At 36.6% G+C, this 20,919-nt stretch overlaps 2 protein-coding genes across 5 annotated transcripts in view; both read left to right on the forward strand.

Moving 5' to 3' along the window:
• Positions 1–216: 216 nt before the first annotated feature.
• rpia (ribose 5-phosphate isomerase A (ribose 5-phosphate epimerase)) lies at positions 217–5,849 on the forward strand. Its single transcript, XM_087780122.1, has 9 exons — positions 217–475; positions 1,698–1,758; positions 1,849–1,904; positions 2,789–2,848; positions 3,035–3,099; positions 3,163–3,231; positions 3,297–3,438; positions 3,502–3,601; positions 5,114–5,849. Exons 1-9 carry the CDS (start codon positions 293–295, stop codon positions 5,209–5,211), a joined length of 834 nt encoding a protein of 277 aa, XP_087636248.1. The 5' UTR covers positions 217–292; the 3' UTR covers positions 5,212–5,849.
• An 857-nt stretch (positions 5,850–6,706) lies between these two features.
• The window catches only part of eif2ak3 (eukaryotic translation initiation factor 2-alpha kinase 3), a 38,553-nt gene continuing 24,340 nt past the window's right edge, over positions 6,707–20,919 (forward strand). For all 4 annotated transcript variants that reach the window (XM_087780112.1, XM_087780113.1, XM_087780115.1 and 1 more), the window contains exons 1-2: positions 6,707–7,217; positions 20,280–20,409. In XM_087780112.1, coding sequence (XP_087636238.1) covers positions 6,919–7,217; positions 20,280–20,409 — 429 coding nt within the window. In that variant the 5' untranslated portion in view covers positions 6,707–6,918. The remainder of the gene's footprint in view (positions 7,218–20,279; positions 20,410–20,919) is intronic.

Here is a 20,919-nt window from a genome sequence, read left to right on the forward strand (position 1 = left end):
TTTATATATATATATATTTTAATTATTAATTAATACATAAAATATAGTGATTTAATGATACAAAAATAACATTACAAAAGTGTTATTGCATGTATTTATTTAAAATAAATAAATACACGTGAGAATCGATCGGCTCATGTGATTGGACGTTAGTCGTCACGTGGCAGGTTAGCTATTTTAGCTAATTTAGCTTTTAATATCTAAGCTAACCTTCGTTTAACAGACAAAATGGAGATTTTCTGTCTAGTGACAAAACCCGGGTTTTGAGAGTCCGGGTCCAGTGGGCCGGACCATGAGGCTCCAGGGGCGGGTCTTGCTCGCGAGTCACCGCTTCATCTGTGCCCGGCTCCTCGCTGCCACTGCTCGGCCACAACAACACACGTGTATCCTCCGCCGGAGCGTCTCCTCCGGAGCTAACATGGCGGAAGAAGCGAAGAAACTCGCGGCTCACGCCGCCGTCGACAACCACGTCCAGGTGAGGAACCGTCGCCACCGGGGCGCTTTAAGCTAACATCGTTAGCATCGTGTGGAGGCGACAACCCAGCGGTGCTGATGGAGACAGATGCTAATGCTGCTAATGCTACGATAAACCTTATTTTAACTATTTGTCGCGTGGAATAGTTTTTAATTTTTAAATTAAATTAATTATTAAAACCCACCATACTATTAGAGTCGGCTAACAAGAAACACACATTTACCACATTCTTAGTATAGTCAAATAAAATAAAATATAGTTAGATTTATTTAACTAGCATAGGTCACGTGATTGTATATTTCTGGATTTAAAACAAACACAAAATGAATAACAATAAGTACAAGCGCCCCCTAGTCCACTATATATGTATATATATATATATATACACATCTATTATGTTTTATCCTTAAAAAACTGCATATTTTTACGAATTATCTGCTAAATAAATGTTATTTACATTCAAAACACTAGGTATGTGTGTACAGTTTTAAAGATTAATTGATTTATATGAAGCATATCAAACACTATTATCAGAGGGTTGTAAAATTATTAATGTTCCGTGTTGAATATTAAAGTTATGGATAATTAAAAACTGTTAAAAATTATCTAATTTCTGGTCAATAGTGGGCCAATAGAGTTAAATAATTTTAAGCTCGCTAAACAAAGAAACACGATGTCTAAAAATTCCATGTACGTATATACATATATTTTCCGATATATCTTGAAGCCATAGCCGGGACCCAAATAAACTGATGTCAATCAATAATTAAAAAAATAAATGTTTCAGATGTACAGATAAATGTATAAATTGTATTATTTATTATAACGATTCAAATGACTATTTAACTGGCCTTGGAGTTTTCTTTCGAGTGGAAAATGTTGTCAGAGATTTGTGGCGCGTTTTCTCGATCAATCTGAAACTGTAGATAATATCTTAATAAAGTAGTATGTGTTCTACGTCATCAGTATCTGTGTGTTCTGGTGACGGAACTGTGAATACAGCGCTGGGACATATATTCAGTTTGATCGATCAAACTGATTGATCACTGCTGATATAAACGTCCTCCCGTGTACCAATATGTATCATGTTTGTTTTTCCTTTTAAAACGGCATCGTTTGTATCCAAACGCACAACTTTCTCAAGTCACCTCTGCGTGTAGTTGTGTAACAAAGATGTTATTGTTTATTTTATTCTTAGGAATAACGTTTATTTTTGTTCCAGAACAACCAAGTGGTGGGAGTAGGGAGTGGATCCACAATAGTTTATGCAGTCAACAGACTCGGTGAGAGGATATTGATGTTTTCTACTTAAAAAAACCCCTTTCTTGAGCTTTAAACGACTCTAAAGGTTTGTTGTTTTGTCAACGTTGCAGCCGAGAGAGTGCGTGAAGAGAAGCTCAACATCGTGTGTGTGCCGACGTCCTTCCAGGTACCAGCTTTTAAAAGTTGTTTATTGTGCGATCATGTCATTTATTAGGTTGGGTAGAACTTTATTGATCCCTCAGGAGGTCTCCTTCGGGAAATAGTTTTTTTTTTTTCCAATTAGCCACAACAAATACAGCAATTTTTCATAAAAAATAAATAAAAATAAAATAAGAACAAAAATAAAGAGAAAGAACAGGATGATACAATCTAAGTTTAAAGTTAAAGAACATGGATCAAAGAAAAATAACTATTATAATTACTTTTGGTTTATAAATAGAATCAGTTGTAACATGAAATAATTATATATATTTTTTAATAATTTGACACCTAATTTTCGAAAATCTAAAGTTTCATAATTTAATTAATAAAGTTGAAAAAAATGTTAAAGAAAATGTCACCAGGACGCAGGACGGGGAGTAAAAAATATTAATAAAATAAAAAAAAAGACATTCTATCGATCACTATTGTCTGAAAAAATTAATTTTACTTGTATTAATAATTTAAATTTGACGTTACTCCTCAAACATTTGTCCAAGCTATAAAATTAAACAATCTTACTGTAGTTCAATAAATGTAGTTCATTCATTTGGTTTTTAGTTAAAAGTCTAGCTAGAGAGCTTTTTTGTCTTTTTCTTATAGTTTTATTTTATTGTAATTTGCAGAAAAAAAGTGAATAATAAAGAGCCAAAAGCTAAAGTTTGTTCTTTTAAATATAAAGTTCTCAAATTGTAAGAAAGTCAAAAATGTATATTTTCTTTATTTTCCTTTTAAACTTTGATAACATAATCACATAATTCTAAATTTTTGAATTGTATCACGTTTGAAACGATTCCATTATCATTCAAAATAAAAATGTTTACGTGAAGTTTATTTATTTTGCTCCCAAAGGCTCGTCAGCTGATCCTGCAGCACGGACTCGTGCTCTCAGACCTGGATCGACATCCAGAGGTAGGACTGGACCGACTGAAGGACATAGCGCTATATAAATAAATATTACTTACTTACTTACTTACATGTTTAACAGAGCAAGGATCGTAGTGATCGATTGCTTCTGTCTTGTATTATATGATGGAACATAATAATGGGGATTATTTGAAACCTTCTCTCGTTGAATCTTTTCTTTTGTCGCCTCAGTTGGACGTCGCCATCGACGGGGCGGACGAGGTGGACGTGGATCTGACCCTGATCAAAGGAGGCGGGTGAGGAAGCAGGAAGTGCGAAGTGAGTCACATGACCCTAAACAAGAACCTTCCATCTCTCAGCGGCTGCTTGACGCAGGAGAAGATCGTCGCCGGTTGTGCCAAACACTTCGTCGTCATCGCAGATTACAGGTGAATCGTTTTGTCTTTTCACGTATAAACGTCGCTTCGGGTTTTGACTCCGATCCGCTCCACAGGAAGGACTCCAAGTCTCTGGGCCAGCAGTGGAAGAAGGGGGTTCCCATCGAGGTGATCCCGATGGCGTACGTTCCGGTTCAGAGGGCGATCGCCAAGCGCTTCGGCGGCGAGGCGATCCTGCGTATGGCCGTCAGCAAAGCCGTGAGTGTCTCCGCTGTGAGGGTCTCCTTGTGTCGCCGGTTCTGATTGGATCCTCCGCCTCAGGGTCCTGTGGTCACTGATAACAGCAACTTCATTCTTGATTGGAAGTTTGAACGTGCTGAGCTCTGGAGGGACGTGAACGCAGCAATCAAGATGATTCCAGGTGAGAGCAGCTCTCCAGGTGGACTTCACTTCACTCTTGAGTCGCTAAGGACGGAAACTACTTTAATTATTTGACTCATATTATTTTGTATTAATCTCATATTATTTGTATTAATTATATTTTTTCGTATTAATTTCATTGTATTATCTCAAGTTTTTTTGCAGTTATCTCATATAATGTGTATTAATCTTAATTTTTCATATTAATATCATATTCATTTCATATTTTTATCGTATTAATCTCATCATTTTTCCCTATTAATCTTTTATTTTTTTCGTATTAATGTCATAATTCTTTCATATTAATCTCATATTTTACGTATTAATCTCATATTTTTATTGTATTCATCTAATATTTTATTGTGCAATGCCAACCCAGAAATTAAATAAACTCTTGTTCCTGTAAACATGATCAAATATTAATAAAAAATAATATTTTAACCATATCACAAAAGAGGCTTTTTAGGCTATTAAATAATAAATACTGTGACCATTATCATTCAATATGATACATTTAATACATGGTTTTCTTTCATTTTCTTTCCTTAGATTAATAATCATGTTTAAAATTATACTTAATCAAAGACATCCTAAATATCTGGTCTAGAAAGGCGCTATATAAATAGAGATTATTATTTCACTTGAAATCAAAATTCAGGTTTAATAGAATTGGAAGATCAAAGTCAAATATTATGAAGCAAAGAATGACATCTAGTGGCCAAAATAAAAACACTGTATCATGATACGTCGTCAAGTGTTTAAACAAGTATTTATAAATTGTTGATTTTACAAGTGAATTTAAATAATTGTATATATACATGTATTTAAGTAGCTTTTTGGGGGGGTTTTGTTAACTTTGAGATGCAGGAAATGCATAAAAGGGCTTTTTTTTTCTTAATATTCTAATTGAGCTGTTTAGGTCTTTAAATGAAGAGACTTGAGTAAGACTAGAAGTATATGATAAATATTGAAAAACAAAATCAATGTTTCATTTTGATGGAGTCAGTGATTATTAACATTCAGTGTCTGCAGGAAGAAGAAATTCTTCTCCTTTATTCACTGCTGCTGTTCTTATTAATAAGGATTTGAAACTCCCCCGATTTCATGTATTATTGTATTATATACATTTTTATTTTTCATTTTAATGTGTACTGGTAAGTCTTGATAAGCGTTTATATGTTTAATATTTTTTAATCCTGCTGTTTAAATGACATTATATAGATGTAATCTTCATTAAATATGATTCACTTACTACGATATTGTTTTTTACTTTTCTTTTCCTTGGATAAAGAATCCAGTTAAAAAAACATTTGAATAATACTTAATTAAATTCAAATATAACTTTATCGGAAAATAAAGAAAAACATCTTCAAGTGCATCATATTTAATTAAGATCAAATCTATTTAATGGGTTTAACTGACGGCGAGTAAATAATCGGCGACATCTTCACGTCATGGTCGGTTGATCTTGTTGTTCTAACCAACTAACTAACCGCTGATGTTGACGCCGCAGGTGTCGTGGAAACCGGACTCTTCGTGGGGATGGCGGAGCGAGCCTACTTCGGGATGGAGGACGGAAGTGTCCTGACGCGAGACGCTCCTCAAAACTAAAAGATGTATTTTGATCAGAAAAGAAAAACCTCTCGCTCGCCACAAGTGCCCGCTTTCGGTCCGAAGTTGAACTTCGATCTGTTTATCTCCCGTGGAAACCAAAATATGTGAACTTTGATTCTGTCATGATAAGTGTTTGAGGACTTTTAAATCTAAACGATCAAAGTCTTCATTAACACTCAATGTTTTCAATCCTTCATTGTGTACAGAATCGTAACTTCTTCTTTCAATGGAGAAGTTTGAGCCTTTATTGAAATGTTTATTTCACGTTTAGATGCTTTAGTTTCGTCAGCACTGAACCTGAAATGTGGATTATTTTAGCTTCTCCTGCTAAAGAATCCATTGATCTCATCACTGTGCCTTCAATGACTTCACTTTACTTTAACAAAGGTAAAGATTCTTCTCTTTTTTTCGTATCGTGTCTGTAAAAACATTCCATTCCGTGCTCGTAAAGTCAAGAAAGCATGTCTGTTATGGTGAAAACTTCTTCATTCCTGACGTGACTGATCCGACTTTTCACTCTTCTGTTGTTGAGCAACACAATAACAAATGTTACACAACCACACATGTCTGTTCCTTGTTTTTTTTTTTTTCTAAGCATATGAACAAGAATACAGGTCCAAAGAACACTTGTAATAAACCGCAGCAAATATTAAAAAAAATTGACTAAAACTATGAAATACACTATGTTGTAATAACCACGTGGGGGCGCTATACATGTATTCCGTTAATAATTATGTTTAAACTTTATTTAAAGTTTAGTTGGACATTCATTTATTTTTCAAATAAACATATTAATAAGGGAAATTTAAAGAGGATTATTTAATATTAATTCCATTTATTTTTGCGGAGAATAACTTTTATTGGTTTTATCTTATTAAAAAACTGAAAGAACATTATAAAAATAGCTGATCAAGCTAACATTCCATTTACAGTACAATAGTTTAGTCAGCATCTCGTGAACTCGTGACCAGGAACAGGAACTGACAACTGTCACCTCATGCGAGCCACGTTGTTGTTTTCATGTCGGCTGACTTGACAACTGCGCGTGAATGACACCTCCACCGTCCAATCAGCGGCGACACTGCGCTCGACGTCACTCCAACCGCCGCCAATAAGCGACGAGAAAACCCATTCTCTCCTCTCATTGGAGCGAACGACTCCGACTCGACCAATCGCGTGTTCACAACAGAATCCGCCACCGAGGGGGAAGGAAACCGCTTTGCGTCATCTTTCGTGGATACCGCGTTCTGCGCCTGCGCGCGTCATGACGTGTTCTCACCCGAGCCAATGACGCGCAGTGTTTGAGGAGGCGGGAGCGAGTGAGAGCCCGCCTCCTCTGATTGACGGCGCCGCTGCGCAACCGGTTTATGATTCGTCTCCGAGCGCGACTGATTGACGGGGGGGACCAACCAATGGGGCGCGGGGATGTTGAACGTGTGTTTCCCAGCAGCCAATCCCTATGTAGAAACAAGGCGGGAGTCTCCGTAACTAAGGCCAGACTTGGTCAATTATAAAGGGAATAACATGGAGCCCCAGTGGCTGTTTATGTTTTACTAAAGAACGCGTTTAAATCGGGTTTAAAAGTAGCTTTTTTTTTTCTTCTTCTTCCACATTCCGGGTCGTTTCGACGCGTCGTATGTTCGGACTTCCAGGGCCTGCGGCGCGCGACTCTGGTGCCTCACTGATGCGCCAGTCTGGTTACAAATGGAAAAGTGGCTTCACTTTGGAAACGTGAGCATTTCCCTGGTGCTCCTGCTGCTGCTGCTGCTGCTCTCGCTCGGGACCTCCTCGCACACCCGGGGAAGGGGGCTCCGGGCCGGCAACGGGGGCACCTCGGCGACGGAGGAGGAAGGAGACGATGATGCCGCGCTGGCCATGAAGCGAGCAGGACCCGGCGGAGGTGGAAGAGGAGCACCGGGCACCGGACCCGAGGTGACCGTGGAGGACGAGGGCGGCTCGGCGGGAGACGAACCGGAGCGTGACGAGGACGTCCAGACCACACGGTAAACAACTTTTTATTATTTATTATTAATATATTATTAACAAGCTGCAAACAAACACGTGTACGTGGCAACACCCGAACAATTCAACTTTAAATAAAAATATATATATTTAACAAACTCTACACGTCACACTTCCGTTCGTTAAACCCGGATTACACCGGCCTGTCACTCTCAACCTTTATTTAAACAAGGGAAAGTGACATTGACAACACGCAGCAAGAACAGAAAATAGTTTTTTTGTTGTTGCAAGAGGTTGGCAGTTGAATTTCCTTTTAGGGGGCGACAGTAGACATTACGCGTGTACATGTCGCGTATCGATATTACATTATAGCTTATTTAATAAACATACACATATTCAAATACTTCCTTTTTCATTCCTGTGTTTACATTAAACTTTCCGGCATTTGTTACGACCTCAGCAGCTAAATAAACAGTGAGATAACTGGGGACGAGAGGATACAGTGGACTCCAGCAGCCTTTTAAAAGCTGATGATTGAAAATATTTCAAAACGAATGGACTGAGTTACGACTTTACATCAAGTGGTTTGTGAATTATGCAACACCAGAGACAAGTACTCTATGTTTTTTTTTCAGTATTGCAATACATATACGTATCGTCTGGCCAGATTCTTGTCAACACACACACCCCCATGTTATATACAGTAGTTTGACGGAAATAAAGGGGAAACTAAGAAAAGATCAACATAAAATAAACCTAAAAATACAAATACAATATTTATTTACGAAAGAAAGGGTTAGAAAATAACTATTTTTTCCCTCTGAATCTTAACATTTGATCCAATAAGTTGAGATAATATAAAAAAAAAATATGACAAATAAAAAAAAGAACTTTTTTAAGTCATATTAAGAGTTAATAATATAATAATAACTATATAAAATGGTTCAGAAACATGTTCTACTCTGACCTTGTCTGCTCTAGTCGCTGGTGTGGACATGTCCGGGCAGAACACCCTAAAAAGTTCCCCCTTACCCCCCAACATCCTTACAAACTACATCTTCATGATGTTCAATTATTGACAAATCAATCCGTTTTATTCTCTTTGTAGACAAAACAAATAAATAAAAACAACTTTTCTTCATCCTTCTCATCTTCCTGCCACTCATCCTGTCAATCAAAAGTATCTTGACAGCTCTCTTGGAAGTTTGACCACTAGTTGTGGTACTGAAGGGGGGGTGAGGCGTGTATTATGGACTCTCCCGTGTTCTATAATGAATATCTCGCTCGGCATGTTTGATGTTGTGTCTTTCTTGATGGTAGTAATTCCCCGTGTCTTCTTCTTCTTCTTCTTCTTCTTCCATCTCTCTCCCGCCCCCGATAGTCCACGTCTTGATATTTTAAGCTGTGCTCCGGCTCGTGAATAATTCTTCCATCGGAGCATGTTTCTAGGGCTGTACCGCGGCCTCCCCCTAAATTATTCTCTGTGTAGTGAAGTAAACGTGCCGCCTGCTCTGCTGCCGGATCGAAGTCGCTCGTGGACAAGAAAACATTGTTTTTGGAATCGCATCTTTTTGAAGATTCTCAAACTTTCTACTAACAAGAAATGTTTCCGTTAAACTTTTCCCGAGGTTTAAAAGCTATTGTTGGTTGCTACGTAAAACCGTTTTGAAGTAAAATTATTTCATAGATATTAAGTAATACATACATTTATATTTATCAATTAAATTAATATTTTGTTGACTGAAGTAAACTTTATCATTTATTTGTATTTATTAACTATTTTTGGTCTGTCAATCATGTTTAAAAACCCTTTAAATATCCCAACAAATAAACATGACCAACACTAAGTGGTGGTTGTATAATAGACAAAAACAGGAAGTTTTAAATTGTTGTGTATATGGTATATATTTCATTACAGTGTGTGTAAAATATACATTTATCTATTTAAGTTACAATTTACATACAAATATTCATGTTTTTAGTTCCTTTTTGTGTTTACATTAATCTTCCGGCGTCTGTTATGACCTCAGCAGATAAATTAACGGTGAAATAACTGATAAATAAAAATGTATATATTACTTACTATCTATTAAATAATCTTGCATTTTACTTCAAAATGTTTTTCGTACCAACTAACAATAGCTTTAAAACCGCCGAAACATTCCTTGTTAGTAAAAAAAAACACAAAAAAAACAAAAAACTTTCAGACTAAAAACCATAATCTTCAAATGACCCAGATAAACAACAATTATAAATAAGAACTTCTGACATGAGTGAGATCTTTGTAACATCTTAATAGAATATGTTTAAGAAAATGAACGTGAGATATTTTCTTTGGTATCATAAAGTACTTTATGAATTCTTGTTCAAAACAACAACCCTTATAATGAAAAAAAACAAAACTGCTTTTCATTTGTTTTGAAACCAAATTATGCCCAAATATGTCCACTGTAGTACACTGTATCCTCTAGTCCTCAGTTATTTCACCGTTTATTTATCTGACGAAGTCATAACATATGTAATATCCGCTAAACTTTCCGAGGTTTAAAAGCTATTGTTGGTACGATAATGTATATAAGCAAAAACATTTTGAAGTTAAATTTAAGATTATTTCATAGAACATACATTTTTATTTATCAAATAAATTAATATTTTGCTGACTGAAGTAAACTTTATCTTGGGTACATGTGAATACATGCATTAACAAATACAACTAAACTATTACAAGCCTATTTATTAACTATTTTTGGTCTGTCAATCATGTTTAAAAACCTTTTAAATATCCCAACAAAAAAACATGACCAACACTAAGTAGTGGTTGTATAATAGACAAAAACAGGAAGTTTTAAATTGTTGTTTATATGGTATATATTTCATTACAGTGTGTGTAAAATATACATTTATCTATTTAAGTTACAATTTACATACAAACATTCATGTTTTTTGTTCCTTTTTGTGTTTACATTAATCTTCCAGCGTCTGTTATGACCTCAGCAGATAAATGAACAGTGGAATAACTGAGGACGAGAAGATACACTGGACTCTCCAGCAGCTTTCTAAGCTGACATTTTGGGCATATTTTGGTTTCAAAACAAATGAAAGGAGTTTTTTTTTTTAAGTATAAGGATTTATGTTTTGAGCTGGAATCCATAAAGTAGATGGATGGATGGATACATATTGTTGTTTATATGGTATTTATATCATTAAAGTGAGTGTAAAATATGTTATGACCTCATCAGATAAATAAACGGTGAAATAACTGAGGACGAGAGGATACAGTGTACTACAGTGGACATATTTGGGCATAATTTGGTTTCAAAACAAATGAAAAGCAGTTTTGTTTTTTTTCATTATAAGGGTTGTTGTTTTGAACAAGAATTCATAAAGTACTTTATGATACCAAAGAAAATATTCCATGTTCATTTTCTTAAACATATTCTATTAAGATGTTACAAAGATCTCACTCATGTCAGAAGTTCTTATTTATAATTGTTGTTTATCTGGGTCATTTGAAGATTATGGTTTTTAGTCTGAAAGTTTTTTTGTTTTTTTTGTGTGTTTTTCTTACTAACAAGAAATGTTTCGCTAAACTTTCAGGTGTTTTAAAGCTATTGTTAGTTGGTACGAAAAACATTTTGAAGTAAAATGCAAGATTATTTAATAGATAGTAAGTAATGTATACATTTTTATTTATCAAATAAATCAATATATTGCTGACTGAAGTAAACTTTATCTTGGGTACATGTGAATACATACACAAACAAATACAACTAAACTATTACAAGCCTATTTATGAACTATTTTGGTCTGTCAATCATGTTAAAAAACCTTTTAAATATCCCAACAAATAAACATGACCAACACTAAGTGGTGGTTGTATGAATGACAAAAACAGGAAGTTGTGCTACAAATAAATAAAATCCTCAAGTTACTGCGAATACTTAAACACATCTTAAAGTTTTCTTTTAAAAATACATAAAACCTTTTTTTTAAGTTTTGCAAAGTAACCGCCTGAATATTGTTTCTACAATCTTATCTATTTTAGTTTATTTTATTTGTTGTTTAAATTTTGTTTCGCGAAATCATTATTTAGTTTATTTTATAAATGATTTTTATTTATTTGCCCTATATTTATTTGTTTCGTCATTATAAGGATTTATGTTTTGAGCGGAAATTCCTAAAGTAGATGGATGGATGTATATTGTTGTTTCTATGGTATATATTTCATTAAAGTAAGTGTAAAATCTACATTTATCTATTTAAGTTACGATAAACATACAAATATTCATGGCTTATGTTCATTTTTGTGTTTGAATTAATCTCCCGGCGTCTGTTATGACCTCAGCAGATAAATTAACATTAAAATAACTGAGGACGAGAGGATACTGTGGACTCCAGCAGCTTTAAAACTGATATTTTGGGCATATTATGGTTTCAAAACAAATGAAAGCAGTTTTTTTTAAGTAAAAGGATTTATGTTTTGAGCTGGAATCCATTAAGTAGATGGATGGATGGATACATATTGTTGTTTATATGGTATATATATCATTAAAGTGAGTGTAAAATATGTTATGACCTCATCAGATAAATAAACGGTGAAATAACTGAGGACGAGAGGATACAGTGTACTACAGTGGACATATTTGGGCATATTTTGGTTTCAAAACAAATGAAAATAAGTTTTTTTTTTTCATTATAAGGGTTGTTGTTTTGAACAAGAATTCATAAAGTACTTTATGATACCAAAGAAAATATTCCACGTTCATTTTCTTAAACATATTCTATTAAGATGTTACAAAGATCTCACTCATGTCAGAAGTTCTTCTTTATAATTGTTGTTTATCTGGGTCATTTGAAGATTATGGTTTTTAGTCTGAAAGTTTTTTTTTTTTTTTGTGTTTTTTTTTTACTAACAAGAAATGTTTCCGCTAAACTTTCGGCGGTTTTAAAGCTATTGTTAGTTGGTACGAAAAACATTTTGAAGTAAAATGCAAGATTATTTCATAGATAGTAAGTAATATATACATATTTATTTATCAAATAAATCAATATATTGCTGACTGAAGTAAACTTTATCTTGGGTACATGTGAATACATACTTAAACAAATACAACTAAACTATTACCTATTTATTAACAATTTTCGGTCTGTCAATCATGTAAAAAACCTTTTAAATATCCTGACAAATAAACATGACCAACACTAAGTCGTGGTTGTATGAATGACAGAAACAGGAAGTTGTGCGACAAATTAATAAAAACTTCAAGTTACCGCAAAAACTTAACACATCTTAAAGATTTTCTTATTAAAATGCATAAAACCTTTTTTTAAGTTTTGAAAAGTAACCGCCTGAATATTGCGATATCATTATTTAGTTTATTATATCAATTATTTTTATTTATTCGCTGTATATTGATTTATTTCTTCATTATAAGGATTTATGTTTTGAGCTGAAATTCATAAAGTATATGGATGGATGGATATGGTTGTTTATATGGTATATATTTCATTAAAGTAAGTGTAAAATCTACATTTATCTATTTAAGTTACGATATACATACAAATATTCATGGCTTTTGTTCATTTTTGTGTTTGAATTAATCTCCCGGCGTCTGTCACAACCTCAGAAGATAAATGAACATTAAAATAACTGAGGACGAGAGGATACAGTGGACTCCAGCCGCTTTTAAAACTGATATTTTGGGCATATTATGGTTTCAAAACAAATGAAAAGCAGTTTTGTTTTTCACTGTAAGGGTCGATGTTTTGAATCTTTGTGAGTGCTTTGTGATGTACCAAAGAAAATATTCATCTTTCATTTACTTAAACGTATTCTATATTAAGATGTTACAAAGATCTCACTCATGTCAGAAGGTCTTCTTTAAAATTGTTGTTTACCTTTAACTTTAGGGGTCATTTGAGGTTCAAACGAGGATGTAAATATCCTTCTAAACTTTTCCCACTCTGGCTCAGGAATGCCTCATATGGGAGACAAAGACTTTTTTTTTTTTTCTTTTCCTCTGGCGCTCAAACCCCTATGTCCCACCCCGACCTCCCTCCTCCTCCTCCTCTCCATATGTTCCCTCTTTACCGTCAGACGTATGCATTGCTTTTTAATGCGGTCCCTGGAGGTCGACGCCGCTGCTCCGACTCCACCATCTGTCGGGAGGATCGGCGTTGAACTTTTGGCAAAAAACGTCACCTGAAAACGCACCTGGGCGGAGATGAAGACCACTTGGATTCTGGAGTCTGACTCCGAAGAGAACTCAGTCGAAAAGAAAAAAGTTTGACCGTCTTCTCGTGAGGTAGAGGAGCTAGAAATATAAGTTCTCGGTCGACAGGAAGTGGGTGATTATTTATTTTTTCCCAGAGGTTCTGGAAGCGTTCCCGTGTCAATATTTAGTTTCTGTCAGACATACAGTCCCTCCTCCGCCCTCGCCTTCCTCTCATCTCTAAATATTCCACGGCGATGCCTTTGATCCGGCGGCGCTCGCTCTCTGACGGCTGTCGCCCGCCTTCACCTTCGCCGTCTTCACGCGGCTTCATGTTTGACGCGACTCCGTCTTGAATCATGCATGTGTTGAAGGTTCGACGCCGGGGAAGTTTCTCCACCGAGGCCTTCTTTTTTTTTTTTCTTCCTCCTCCTCACCTCCGGGAGAACTCCGAGGTGAGAGGACGGCATCTTTGTTTGAACCTGCCTCACCCACCTCCTCACCCCCCTCAGGGCCGTGGAGCAGCAACAGCCCTTCTGGGCCGCTCTCCTCCTCGCACTTACCGACTGCTTAGCAACAGCCAATGGGGCGAGCTGGGCTACTTGTCGGCCAATGGCGCGGGAGGACGAGGCTAGTGCTCGGAATTTAAGTGAGGCGCAGCTCTGGCTATAGTTAGTGGATGATGGGAATTTTTTTTTTTTTTATCCCTGACTTGTTTTTGACGGGAAGAAGATGATCTGTTCTTGACATTGCTTCAAGTGCATGAACGTTTATGTATTTTTAGCTTCACTTCCTCCTGGTTTCTACTTTAAAAATGTGTCTGTTCTTCTTTTTATTTTGACCCAGGTGTCAACAGCTGTTTTCCTGCCACACAATGTCTAGAATTTCATATAATAAACCATTTTTTTCAAGTGCAACTTGCTATACAATACTAGCTAAGATAGCAAGCATAGTTAATTGTGAAAGTTTTCCTTGATTTTATCTGGAACTCCTGTGTTGTTCTCGGTGTTATTTTGACCTTTTAAGTATATATTTTATTGAGTATTGTTTTGATTGTTTAAGCGCTTTGTGACCCTGGTCTGGAAAAAAGCTCTGTATATATAAATTACTTACTTACTTAAGTATAGCATAAAGGTAAAATTTGACATACTTATTTTAATAAGATATTTTCAGAATGGTAGAACGGTATAAACAAAGTGTAACATGCTAACGCTAAGCTAGCAAGTATAGCATCCAATGAAATATTGACTTACTTCATTATTTACTTTTCAAACTTTTATTCTTGATGAAATTATACCAATATAAAATGTGCAGCTAAGCTAACAAGCATAGCGGTTCAGTTAAGATTTGACTTGCTTAAAACTGAGAATATCCGAGTACAACTTGTTGTACTTGTTATCTAGGCCCAGCTAGGACGTATAGTGTAACCAGGCAAGAGTAGCGTTCAGTTAAAAAATGTAATTCTTAATTGGATGTTTTCAGAATTGAGTCTCTAATCTTCAAATTATACAAATAAACAAATGATAAACTACTGTACTTGCTAACTAAAGTACGCTAGGAACTGTAGCTAACAATGCAATTATAGCTTTCAGTTATAAACAACAGCTTCTTAATTAAATATTTTCAGAATTTACCTTCAAATCTTCAAATGGTAAAAAGCTACAGAAAGTATAAATTGCTGTAATTGCTAGCTAAGATGAGCTATCACATAATGCTAAGATATCAAGTATAGCATTCATTTGATAAAGTTTAACTAATTATATAATTTGGAATCTGCTGTACTTGCTAGCTTAGCTAAGCTAGAAGGTATAGCTAACCGAGCAAGTATAGCATTAAGTTAAATTGTTTTTTTAAGTTATTCTTGGAATTAAGATTCTGATCTTCAAATTATATAAAGATACATAGTGTAGTTAGCAATAACTGGTAGCTAATCTAAGATAGCAAGTTTAGCATTCAGTAAAAATATTTTTTAGCCATTCTTAGAATTAAGATTCTGATCTTCAAATTATAAAAGGATACAACATGTAGCTTGCTATACCTGCTAGCTAATCTAAGATAGCAAGTATAGCATTCAGTTAAAATGTTTTTCTAGCTATTCTTAGAATTTATATTCTGATCTTCAAATATACAAGGATACAAAGTGTAGCTAGCTATACCTGATAGCTAAGTGGAACTAGCAAAATAGCTAACTGGGCAAGTATAGCATTCAGTTAAAATGTTGTTGGTTTTTTTTAGCTATTCTTAGAATTAAAATGTTGATCTTCAAACTATACAAGGATACTAAGATGAGCTAGCAAATATAGCGAAGCGGGAATTCAGTTAAAAATGTACATATGTTAGAGAAAAAGGATTCTTAGAAAAACTGATATTGTGCAAAAATAAATAAGAAACTATACGAGTAAGTTATAAATAGGAACAATCCAACATGGATCATAGATAGTAACTTGAAAGAGTCATTTAGTAACCCTAAAACAATATCAAAAGTACAACAACTACATACATGGTCATGTTTTAATTAATTTAATAAAGATTCAGATGGTCGTCTATAAATACAGTTCGCTGACCTATTGTCAACATTTCCTGAAAGTTTATTTTAAACATTTCTACTATATAATAAAAGGGAGGGATGACAAAAAACACGACAAGATATCCTCCCATTATTGAACCCACTTTTAGTAATGATTTTTAATGAGAATGTGGGAAAAGAAAACAATCCTCATGGATAAAAAAAAGTGTAAAAATAATGACGATTCCAGTGTTATTTTAACTCTGTCAATAGCAAGTATTTTGTCATGTCAGCAGCTCCGGTCCTGCAGCACTGCAGTAGTAAGGGTGGGGTGAGAAAGAAGTCTTGGAAAAACAAAAGAGTTACCCGGTAGTAACTAGGACCACGCTGCCTTGTTTTCACTCTGCTCACTGCTTGGCAACAACCAATGGGAAGCCGGGCTGCGGCAGGCGGCGCCGCCAATCATCGGGCGAGCCTGTGGCGCCATGGAGTTTGTATTCGACCACGTGTGCGCAGGAGTGTGGAGTGTTTTTTGTTTTTTTTTTCCTTCTTCTTCCTCCTCTGGTCTGCTGCAGTGACCCTGATGGACGTTTGCTTGACTCGACTGCATCTTTGAACGTCTGTTTCAACCGTCCGTCGCCATCGGCGTCGGGCGTGGCCGCAACTTTCTTCGCCACGTGCTCCCCACGCTCCCATATTTTCGTCCGTCCTGTAAAAAAAAAAAGCTCCACAACACCCCTCGCATGGTTACAGACTCTCTAACGCCGCTATTGGCTCAAAGTCTGCCACTCTTCCTCGCCATTGGCGGGGGGAGGGCGAGAGACAAACATGGCGTCCACTGGCGGCTTCCGATGAGGGGGAAAAAAAAAAGCACTTGTGATTGGCTCAAACTTTCGGTGGCTCTCGCTCCTCAGAGACCCGGCCCGTGTAAACACAGTTTTTTTTTTCTTCTTTCTCATTCGATTGGTTATGTTTAACACCAAGCGCCGGGCGCCCGAGCGGGTCTCGGAGGAGTGAAGGGAGCATGCGGAGAGCCCGGTTAATTGGCTCCTCTGCCTCGGCGTTCCCCGTGATTGAAAGAAAGCGCTCGTCTGCTATTATGACACTTTCTGACAGCGTTCCAAGGCGAGGACAACTGTAACAAACCCACGGTCTTTTGGCAGCTCCTTCTTTTTTTTTTTTTTTTTCTTTTCATTCTCCCACATCTTCCTCAGTGTCCTTGCATTTGTCACAGTTGTCAGCGTCACCCCCGCGGGGCTCCGTGTTATCCCCCAAAGTGACGGGCGAGAGAGGGGGCCTCAGATGTGGGAAATAAATTGCCTTTATTTTCTAAATGATGTTTTTGTTTTTTGTTGTACTTTTGAGTCCCGCCTTCTCGCCTGCGCGACTCATTTTACCCCATTATCATCAAGATACACCTAACTTGGTGGTGTACCCCCCTATCCTCCCCCCCCCCCACACACACTTCCCTCTCGCCCTTATCGGGAGTACAAAGACTCTTTGATCCGACTCGCACAATGAGTCTTCATGCCTCAACTCAGGATGGTTGATTTTTTTTTTTTTTTTTTAGGGTCCATCCTTACGAGCCCCCCCCCTGCTTAGCAACAACCAATGAGCGCTATATTTTTGGGCGAAGCCACCGCAGCCAATCCGGGCCGGTACCCCCTCCTCCTACCCCCCCTCATAGTATTTACCAAATAGTTCTTCCTCCCTTTCTTTCCAACAGATTTGGACAGATAGGTAGTTGCTGGAGCTGAAAGTCTCATTAAAAGTCACGTGACACAATTAGCTTTTTTTTTTAATCCCGGCTCAAGTGCAGATAAAAACCCGGGAAGTTTCAGGAAGAGAAGAAACTTTCCTTCCGTCGATTAAACGCTCGGGGAAATAATCCATCTGTTAGTTTTCCCGAGTCCTTAACATCCTGGAACATGTGCTCCCCCCTTTCAAGGCTGAGGGATGATCAATTGACCCGATCGATTCGGGATTATTTATGGGTTGATTTTCCTAAAAGTCTAAAACTGATGTTGCCCTAAGGGGGGGCGAGAGGTGTCTCTACTCTGGTTAAATAAAGCTAAAAGCCTCACTGACAGCTTCCCGTCCAGAAGGATACAAATCAATAAATCCAGGGGGGGACGATGCCCCCAACATCTTCTTCTTCTTCTTCTTCTTGATTGACAGGCAATGCGGCACACATGTGGTGTTTCGAAAGGGGGGCGGGGCCTGGACCTTTTCCCCCCCATTTGCCCCGGACGTATGAGTCGGTAGTTACCAGGCAAAAACAAGACGTCAACCGGGTTCACGGGAGTCGTTCCTCAAACATGTTTATCAATTAAACCTCTTTTTTCTTTTTTTTTTTTTTCAAAAACAACAATGCTTTGACTAATTGGGATACAAATGGGGGGAACATTCCCAAACAAAACACGCTAATTATTTTGAAATCCTTGATAGCACATGCATCACCGACAGGGTGGGGGGGTTCACTCCGCCCACCGCTTCTTATCTTCTCTTGCACATCTTATTTTTAGCGTCTCTGCCCACAGTTTTCTCTCGGAAGTAGATTAGCCTCATGAAGGGAATTATCTTTGAAGAGGGTAATTATGATAATAGAACATGATAGAAAACACCCCGTGTTATTGTCAATTTAAACATTTCCAGCCAATACTAGTTGAAAGTATTAGTAGAGTACATTTTTAATTAAGGTGTTTTGTAGTTATAGTACGTAGCTTAATGAGATTAGTTATAAATGGCCCTTTTTAATGTTCTTTTTCTTTAGTTGTAAATTAAGAAATTAGGCTTTTTTTTTAACCAACTTTTACTCATACAATTTGCGAATTTTTGCCAAGTCCTTAACAAAGAAAAAAGTTAAATGAGATTTTGATTTTCTTTTTATTATAATTGATCTTAAAATAAATTAAATAATACGATCCATCAGGAACCCATCTCGGTAGGGAAGGTATCGGTAATGATCCTTAATATTGGTAAACACTTTGTTACCTTTTGGTTTTGTAACCGTATCGCGATACAGGGACCACAATGCGATATATATATATATATAGTGATACTGTAGTAACAAGGATATATGTGTTCAGCGTTAAAAAGGTCGCTGGAGTCGACTGTATCCTCTTGTCCTCAGTCATCTTCGGGATCTTGTGGGATTTGTTCCTTTAGCTGTGGAGGACCTAATGACTGTTGCCATTTAGCAACCAGAAGTTTAATTGCAACACAACAATTGATAAACGCTGGGAATATTTGCATGGTTATTATAAATTAAAAAATGATTGGAATAGAAATTATTATAGAACTATGATTAAAAAAATATATATATTATTTTAAAGCCAACAAATAAAAAAAAATAAAATAAAAAATTGATAATGTGCTGTTAAAAATCAGCCTTAAAAGCCACTGGAGACGACTGCATCCTCTCGTCCTCAGTCATTGCCGGGTTGTAATGTTCCTTTCAGCTGCGGAGGTCGTAACGACCGCTGCCATCTAGCGTCGGAAAGATTAATTGCAAAAATATATGTATGTATTAATCTAAATTATTATAGAATTATGATTAAATTTAAAATATTATTTTATTGCCAACAAATAAAAAAAATGGATAAAGTGCTTTTGAAAATGTATCCAAACATCAGCTTTCAAAAACTACTGCAGATGACCGTATCCTCTCATCCTCAGTCATCGCCGGGGTTGTCTCGTTCTTTTCATCCGCTGAGGTCGTAACGACCGCTGCCATCTAGCGTCGGGAAGTTTAATTGCAACACAATAATATTTTGAGACTTAATTGTGAATAATTATATTTTGAAAGTCAACAAATGGGTAAATATGATAATAATAGTTAAATTACCGTGAAAATAAAATTGTGAGTATGTATTGAGCCACATTTTACTTTACAAATCAATTAGTTTTAAACATGAATGAGCTATTCTTGTGCTTCCTTCACTGGCATATCTTGATCCCGACTGCCACGCTACTCTTTCAATCGTGCACTTCCACCGCTCGTACAGTAGCGTCGCCTGCGGATTTGAGTCGTAGCTCCTTGTTGAATGAATTTTCCTGGATTGTTAACACAAGTGTCTGGAGCTCCAGGCAGCAGCAGCAGCAGCAGTGAGTCTCCAGAGTCGACCACATCCAGAGACTAGCATCCACTCCACACCCATGGGTGGTTTTCAGTTCAAACTCATCACAGATGAGCCACGGAAAGGGCAGGAATAAATAAATGAAAAGCCGATGTCGAGCCGCTTCAATCCGGGGGTGACTTTGAGAACCGTGAAATACTTAATCCTCCCACCAGATCCAGTTTAGAGCCGAGATTATTCCATGAAATAAACAACGTGAGGAAAAAATTGATTTACTTCCTTTTTTTGTGGGATCTTCTCCTCCAGGTCTTTGGTGATCATCAGCACTCTGGATGGAAGGATCGCGGCGCTGGACCCTCACAACCAGGGCAGGAAGCAGTGGGACCTGGACGTCAGCTCGGGGAGTCTGGTGTCGTCCAGCCTCAGCAAACCAGAGGTGAGGAGCAAAGGATCATGGGATCAATGTAGATGACCTGCTGTCAACACAGGGAGACAACTTTTTTTTATTTGTGCAGGCTTTTCCTTGGTTTTCTGGAACTCCTGTGTTGGTCTCAGTTTTATCTTGATCTTTAAAGTATATATTTTATTGGGTATTGTTTTGATTGTTTAAGCGCTTTGTGACCCTGGTCTGGAAAAGCATTATATAAATATAAATGACTTACTTACAACTTCAAACTTATTTGCTGTAAGACATGAAAAGCTTTTTATAGAAGTGTTAAGAGAATATGTTGTTGTTTTTTCCCCAAATGTTATTATTATAAATATTATCATTTTTTTTGGTTTTGAAATCGTATTACTTTATTTTACCGTAGCTTGTTTATGATTCATATTTCAACAAAGTCTGCGTAAAATAAAATAATCTTTATTTTTTTTACAATCAACACACAACTATTCACAGCCTTTGTACATTTTCGCATCGCAACTAAACTTCCGGCCGCTAGATGGC

Source organism: Callionymus lyra, chromosome 18 (assembly GCF_982586985.1).
Source record: "Callionymus lyra chromosome 18, fCalLyr1.hap1.1, whole genome shotgun sequence".
In the NCBI taxonomy this organism is placed as follows: Eukaryota; Metazoa; Chordata; class Actinopteri; order Syngnathiformes; family Callionymidae; genus Callionymus; species Callionymus lyra.